General features: G+C 45.0%; 1 protein-coding gene across 1 annotated transcript; it reads left to right on the top strand.

The window, feature by feature from the left end:
- Positions 1-1,208: 1,208 nt before the first annotated feature.
- CHST14 (carbohydrate sulfotransferase 14) lies at positions 1,209-4,086 on the top strand. Its single transcript, XM_007069379.4, has one exon. It carries the CDS (start codon positions 1,677-1,679, stop codon positions 2,784-2,786), a length of 1,110 nt encoding a protein of 369 aa, XP_007069441.1. The 5' UTR covers positions 1,209-1,676; the 3' UTR covers positions 2,787-4,086.
- The last annotated feature ends 3,882 nt before the right edge of the window (positions 4,087-7,968 follow it).

Here is a 7,968-nt window from a genome sequence, read left to right as displayed (position 1 = left end):
CAAGCACCCAGCTCTGGTCAATCTGACCACAAGATCAAGACCAATTGTTCTGAATTCTGACTGTAAAAATAGCATTGAAATACCATTGTATTTCAAAGATGCCAGATCAAACTTTTTCAATTTAAAAGTAAAAAGTTGTTTTTTCAAATCCCAGTTTGTAAATTTAGCCTGGGATCTGAGAGTCAAGCTAGGTTGTTTTTGGCTCAAGTCCCATCACCAATTAATAAAAGATTCCGCACCTCCATGGTAGTTAGCAATACTATTGATGATGTGCTAAAAGAGGAGAATCCAGCTCCCTCTTCCACAGCCATTCTTTACTAAGAGGAATAAAAACTAGGAACATCTTAATTTTCAAAACAAAGAAATCAATTGAGACTGAAAAAAACCCTGCTATGAAAGAACATGCAATTTTTAGAGTGATTTTTTTACTATAATTCCACTTTAAGGCTCCCAATATTCTGCCTCATTAATCAGGTCCCATGTGCCATTTCTTTAATAAATAGTTTATAGTGGCTGGCCTGGACACTTCCTGGGTACAGTGAACCCAGCCTATTTCTATAGCCCCCTCCCGTACTGTCTCCATGCCAACGCCCAGCTCTCCTCCCAGCCACCTCCACCCAAAGCCCCCAAAGTTCCCTCATCTGCACAGAAACCCCTGTGCAACAATCCCTCTTCTGCAGTGGAGGCGATCTGTGCAGGTCCCGCCCCCATTCTGGACAATGCCACTGTGGGCACACAGTGTTCCCCCCCCCCCCACCGCGCAGCCCCCCTCCCCTAGGCTGTGCAGTGCCTTGAGTGCACACAGCTCCCCCGTGCAATGCCCCTAACTGCACACAGCTCTCCCCCCCCCCCCCCCCGTTGTGCAGTGCCCTGTGTGCACACAGCTTCCCGGTGCAACGTCCCTGTGGGCACGTAGCCCCCCCCCGCATCGTCCCTGTGGGCACATAGCTCCCCCCCCCCCCCCGCAACGTCCCTGTGGGCACACAGCCCCCCTTCCCTAGGCTGTGCAGTGCCCACGTGCACAAAGCCCCCCCATGCAATGCACACTGTGTGCACACAGCCCCCGCGCGCCCTGCAATGCCCCTGTGGGCACAGCGCCCCCCCCCCGAGCAGTGCCCCTCGGGCTCACCCAGCCCACGCCCCCTTTGCGTAGCAGGCGGGGCTGCCCCGAACTCGGCAGCCGGCGTCCCTGCCTCCCTCCTCACGGCCGGGCTGGCGGCGCCGCCCCCTGGCCCCGAGCCGCTGGGCGGAGCCGCCCGCCGCTCCCCCGTCACTGCCGGCCTCCCGCCGCGTCCCCTCACTCGCTCCCGGGACATCCGGGCCCTCGCTGCCGCTGAACTCTGGCGGGCCCAGAGGGGCCCAGCCCGCCGCACTCCCCGGACGGCGGCGGCGGCGGCGGCCCGGCCTCCTCCCCTTGCCCGCTGTGCTGCCCGGCTGGCGCGCCGCGAGCCCAGCATGGGGGGCAGCCGCTAGGGAGCCCCCTGCTGCCATGCAGAGTCCCGCTGCCCGGCCTGGGTGAGGGGCCTGCAGCAGCACCTGGCAGAGAGACCCTGGGCCCCAGGGGAAAGGTGCTGCCTCCATCCAGCAGGAGACAGCCCTGCCCCACCCCGTCCCCCCTTGGGTAGGGGCCGGCTCCGCCTGCTGTTTGGCCCTGACACCGAGCCAGTGCCTGGGCCATGTTCCCGCGCCCCCTCGCCCCGGTGGCAGTGCGCGGTGCAGAGATGGGAGCCATCTCCGTGCGCCGGGCCGTGGTGCCCACCAGGATGCGGGGCAGCAGTGGCACCATGCTGTTGCCCTCCATGCTCATGTTTGGGGTGATTGTGGCTTCCAGTGGCCTGCTGCTCATGATTGAGAGGGGCATTTTGGCAGAGGTGAAGCCACCACCACTCCATCCCCCACATGGAGACCTTGCTTGGAGGAGCAGCGGTGACACCAGGGTAGCGGCTCCCGAGGACATGGATTACCAGGTGCTACAAGATGTTCGTAACCGGACAATCCGCACCATGTGTGGGCAAAAGAACATGCCTCACAGCATCTGGGAGCTTTCAGCAGGTCAGAGGAGAACAGTGCTCAAACACATCCTGGTCAGTGATAAATATCGCTTCTTATACTGCTACGTCCCCAAAGTCGCCTGCTCCAACTGGAAACGAATACTGAAAGTTTTGGATGGAGCGCTGGAGAATGTGAATGTCAAGCTCAAAATGGACCACAAGAATGACTTGGTTTTTCTCGGCGACATGAAGCCGGATGAGATTAGCTACCGGCTAAAGCACTACTACAAGTTTATATTTGTTCGAGACCCGATGGAGAGACTTTTATCAGCTTATAGGAATAAATTTGGAGAGATCAAAGAGTACCAGTTAAAGTACGGTGTGGAAATAGTAAAAAAATACCGAAAAAGCCCCAGAAAGTCCACAGGAGATGATGTCACCTTTTCTGAGTTTCTCCTGTATCTGTTAGATGAAGAGGCAGAGAGAATGAACGAACACTGGATGCCCATCTACAACTTATGCCAACCCTGTGCGGTTAGGTACGATTTCATCGGATCATATGAAAAACTGAATGTGGATGCAAATTACATTCTTGAACATGTTCAAGCGCCTTCTTTTATCCGTTTCCCAGAACGACAATCGTGGTATAAGCCTGTGACTCGAGAAACTCTACATTACTACCTGTGTAACACTCAACGTGGGCTTATAAAAGAACTGTTACCAAAATACATTCTGGATTTCTCGTTGTTTGCCTATCCTCTTCCAAATGTTACTAGTGAATTTTGCAGGCAGTGAACTTTTTCTGTTTGTGGGCTGGTCTACTACGCTAGAAACCTATGCTGATAGAGTAACGTTGTGCAACATTTTTATACTGGCAAAAGCTCTAGTGTAAGCAGTTTTATCGGCATAAAAGTACTTTTGCTGGTGTAGAGTATTTCACTCAACAACCTGCATAAATTCTACTGGCAAAAACACTTTTATGCGAGAATAAACTGCAGCTACACTAGGAGAGTTTGCTGGTATAGCTACACTGGCAAACCTTTTCTAGTGTAGACAAAGCCTGTGAAGCAATCTGTGTCCTATGCATGTTTCCTAATTTTATACTTTTTAAACCTTTTAAAATATCAAATATCATATGATATATATAGCCTTTACAACTAGAATATCTTTTACCTTTGTATTGTTCCAGTTTTACTATGTCTATGTGCCGCTGAGTTCAGCACAATAGCTTTTATATATGTTTTTTAAAAACTTCTTTCTACAACACAAGACAGCGAATATATGCAAAAGAATCAGGAAATGGATATATTTTAAGCACAAAGCATTGTTCTGTTTTTGTGGTCCAGGTTACATATTCTGGGGCAGAATTACCCACAGCATCAACTGTATTAGCTGTTTTTTAAAGAATTACTGCAGGATAGTTAAATTATTCTTAGGCTGAACTGGTGGAAGCAGTGATGGGAAATTTTGAGAGAAAAGTCTTTTGTAAACTAGGCCTGAGTATCTATAATCTTCAGACCTGTGGAGTGCATCTAAACCTGACAAGTCAGTTCCTGTTCTGTGACGTAGCAATGCCTGGGTTGCAGTGTTTTTTATTTCAGTATTGAACCACAGTCGTATTCATAGAAAAAGTTAATATGTTCCTCTTGATACAAGATGTTAATTCAAAGACAATTCACTGTTCATTTTATTTTGTGTGATTAAAGATCTGAGCATACCAATTACTTACACAGTGAAACTAACATTTGGTGCAGCAATGTACTTATTACTAATAAATTCTTCTTTTGTTCCTCTTTTTTTAAAACGTTACTAAAATCAAGTGTTTCTCAGCCCTTGTAACAAAATTTAGAAAATAGCTTATAGAGGTTATTTACAGCCTATGGAGAAAAAACAAGAAAAAATGCTTTATGCAGCTGCATTTGGTGCTACTGTAAGTAAATGCTCAGTTCTGCTTTTTGTATGTGCATGACATTTTCATAGCTATTTATATGTAAGAATTATGATTCAGCTTTAAAAGTGTGGATGATAATGTTCAAAATTGTTCCTGACAGTTTATACAGTACCTGCATTTTTAATAAAATTTATATATAAATTATTCTGTGACTTGGTGCTTTTCTTTTAGTCATGGATTGTTATTGTTATTATTTATTATTTGTTTGTATTACAATAGCAGCAGTGCCCCATTGTGCTAGGCCCTATACAAACATATAACAAATAAACAGTCCCTCTCCTGAAGAGCTTACAATCAAAGAGTAAGACCAAAGAGAACAAACAGGTGGAAAAAACAAACACATGAGGGGGAGAACAAGGAAACAATTAGATAATACTAGTCATCATGAAAAGCAGTGGATACAGCAAACCATATGCCTAACCATTGTCCAGTTAACCTAGAGTGATGTAGATAGACGTTAAGATATGTCATACAGTTTTTTATTTCCTGGAAGCACCTTTTTGTAATGTGACAGGCATTTTAAAAAATGTTCTTTATCACTTTTTAAATACTGCCACCTCTGTAGCTAGATGCATGTGCTATGTTAATATTCACTGTGCATATATGGCATATCTCCTAACAGTGTGGCCTATAAGGCTGTCCAAGGGAGGTGGTATAAGCCCACATTTCAAGCAAGCATGGACCAGAGCACTAGGATATATACTATGAGGACCAAGCCTGCACAAGAAATGAACTAAGTGACCTAAGAGCTTTCTATATTTCTAAATTTTATGGGTGAACTCTGGCTATGCTGAAATCAATGGTAAAACGCCCATTGACTTGAATTGAATTCCACCTTGGCTGGGTGACAACAGTGACCCATACAGACATATATTTCAAAATGCTAGCTGTAGCTCCTCCCTCTAAATCTACCCTCTTTTTCGTTAGTCATCAAAGGTAAACTGTTTGCCTTTCGTTGTATCCACATCCTTCGATCAGCTTGGCTCTCACAGATGTGGTTAAGTTGTAACCTTAGTTATTCCTGAGACACTCCATTGATTTCAGTGGGAATGCACAAATGTGATGGACAATAGAATTTGGATCTTGGTGTTGGAATTTATCGAAACTTCTAGAAATATCTGGATCATTCCCAGATAAAGGCAGCAGATATTAAGAGTTTTTGTAAAATGGGTGTAAATGATGGAGCAAAGCAAGTGTAATTAATTTTGTTCTCTGAATTTATTTGATTGGATACACTGGATGGAACTTACTCTTCCCACCCCCTGTCCCCTTCCCCCCCCCCCCCACCCACATCTATGAAGGTTGGGGGATTATCACAAAAATGTTCTCCTGTTTGGCTTTTTTCATTTTTACTAAAAAATTAATTTAAAATAGTTTTAAGGTTTGAACTTGTTGGCTTACATGCTGCAGCTTCTCCTCTCTAAACAAGATTTGGTTTCTGCCCACAGAAGGATCAGTGTTTTGCTTTTCTTTGAATCTCATGCTCCTGTGCATGTCATCAATTCCCTTTTTTCCATTTAAGCCAAGAAAATGACCTCCCTCTCAATTTTTTTTTGTATGTTAATGCAGTCAGGAAATTCAAAGTTTGTTACAGCATGAGCATAATATTGCCACTGAATGTGCTATAAAATATACACAGATATGGAAAATACTGCATAAATTTAAGAGAGACAAGTTATGGTTGCTGCGATAAGCCGAACTTGATTTCCCTTACTTTGTCAAGATTGCAGTCTATCCTGGCATTGTTGTTGTTTACCCCAATTAAACTATCTGTTCTGTTTTCGAAGCACAACACTCTCTATCTTTCTTTAGTTCTTTAACTCAGAGGGCAGTAGGAGAAGGGTTTAACATTCAGATCTAAACTTCCCAAGTGATAGAGATACTGGTAGCCAGATAAAGGACCTGGCCACTGTTACTGGGGAAAAGTGTATCACCTGGGATGCCAAATAAACTCATCAGATCCTACAAACTTGCTCAATGCATTGAATCAAAGGCCTGATGGAAGTGTACAAAAAGTGCTCCGCGCAACCTATTAAATTCAGCCATCTTCTGAAAAAGCTGTCTCAAGATAAAAATCTGATTGACAGAGGAATGACCAGGTCTAAAGTGGCACTGAGTATCCTGGCCTTTGCCACAAAGTGCATTGTTGGCTTGGGACATTAACACGGAAGCAAAGATTTCCCCTGGGACTGACAATAGCATCATGCTTCTATAGTTGCTACATTTGGCCTTATCGCACTTTTAGAACAGAGGATGAATAACCCCCTTCTTCTTCTGGTCATTAGGGTTGATATTAGTATGCCAGATGATCTGGAAGAGCCTATGCAACCATGTTACTACAATACCATAATCTGTCTTCAGCAACTCAGGGGTAATGTTACAAACCCCTGGTGCTTTCCCAGACTTCTGCTTACGGGCTATGATCCAGTTCTCTCCTTGTTTGAAGTAAAGTGACTCTTCTGGAACTTCTTGCCCTCTTCATATGGAAGAGCGACTGCAGTCAATGGACAATGGAAGAGCATCTTGAGAGGATCTTCCCATTGATGCAACTGATCTTGCAGACTCTGGCTGATGCTGCCATCCTGATTCTTTACTGGTCAAGCTGGTGCCACCTTCCTTGCAAACACTGCAAAGATGATTAGGGACTGCAGAGATCGTGCCTGGTGGCAGCCTGTTCTAAACTGGCTGCCTGAGTTGACCACCAGGATTCCTTATCTTTTTTACACAATGACTTGACGATGTTCCAAAGTCAAACCCATTCAGCTTTTACTTTTGCTCTCGACAAACATTTTGTTGAAGATGCAGATTGTAGCCTTGCTGGTTTCTTAGGTGCATCTGCTGTAAGTGTCTCTTCACTGATCCTTGGTTGACGTTTGAAGGGCTGAGTTGACGATGATGATCTGAGATCTGATAGGGTGACTTGGCATCCCTGGAATAGTGTCATAGACTGAGGAGCTCTGTAATGGAATGGAAAGCTGCATTCAAGTCAGTGGCAGTCATTCAGCCTGGTTTCCTGTCTCCATGGGAGTTTGGTAAGGCTGTGTTCTTTTGCCATCATTGTTCAATATCTGTGCTGATTGGTTGGTAGATAAACTTGAGGAAGCTGTGGGTGGTGCTGAGCCGAACATTCTGCTTTGAGATCTCAAATATGCTAATGATATTGTCTTGTTGGTTCAGTTTGGTGAATCTCTGCAGCTGATGGCCAGTCTGGTCAGGCAAGAAGATGTGCGCATTGGTGTGGTAATTAATCTGAATAAAAATAAGTCTCTGGCCATTATCATCAAACAGACTCCAGCTCCAAATTACAACCACCTCTATATTAACCTGTACAGGTGGGACATCAAGCAGGTGGCACTTGTCAAATATTTTGGCAGTTTCATAGATAGTGCTAAAGGCAGCTCAAAAGATGCAAACACTCATGTATGAGCAGCTGCCGCCATGTTTTGGGCCCTTTAAGTGGCCTCTGTGGGGTGTCGTGACATCAAGTTTGCTATGAAGCTGTGGATCTATAGAACCATAGTCATACTGACTCTATTGCACAGAAGGGAAACGTGGGCACTGTGAAGGGCTGAAGAACCCTGGACTGATGTTTTTGGTTCTTGTCATCTTCCCCAGCTGCCCATATCAAGTGATAGGAAAAGATAAAAAATGAGGATATTCAAACCCGAACCAAGCAACCGCCTTCATCAGCACTGGTTCAGTTTCTGCGGCTTTCTGGGTATGGACATAATATTAGAATGGAGGACCAATGAATTCAGAAGTGTTGTGTACCAAAAAAAGTCGCTACACAGCCAGTGATCATGTGGGCATCAAAAGCTGCAGTGGCGCAATCCAGGTGGTTCTCAGTTTGCAAGGAGGCCATGTTCCTTTGGGATTTGTCATGATAATGATGATGATGAAAAATATGTAGAAACATTCCATTAGTATTAATCCTAGCTCATTATAGAGGAGTGCCGCTGAAAGGGACTCCCTGGGTTGTCAGAATGTTACTTTGTTTTAGTATGCCATTAGTTACTTTTTACTAGT

Source organism: Chelonia mydas, chromosome 6, assembly GCF_015237465.2.
Source record: "Chelonia mydas isolate rCheMyd1 chromosome 6, rCheMyd1.pri.v2, whole genome shotgun sequence".
Lineage (NCBI taxonomy): Eukaryota > Metazoa > Chordata > Testudines > Cheloniidae > Chelonia > Chelonia mydas.
The sequence above is the reverse complement of the archived record's forward strand: the minus strand, read 5'-3'. Positions and strand labels throughout refer to the sequence as shown.

Bases quoted from the DNA above. Each gene is read 5' to 3' on its own strand.
- CHST14 (XM_007069379.4), top strand. From the start codon at position 1,677: ATGTTCCCGCGCCCCCTCGCCCCGGTGGCAGTGCGCGGTGCAGAGATG.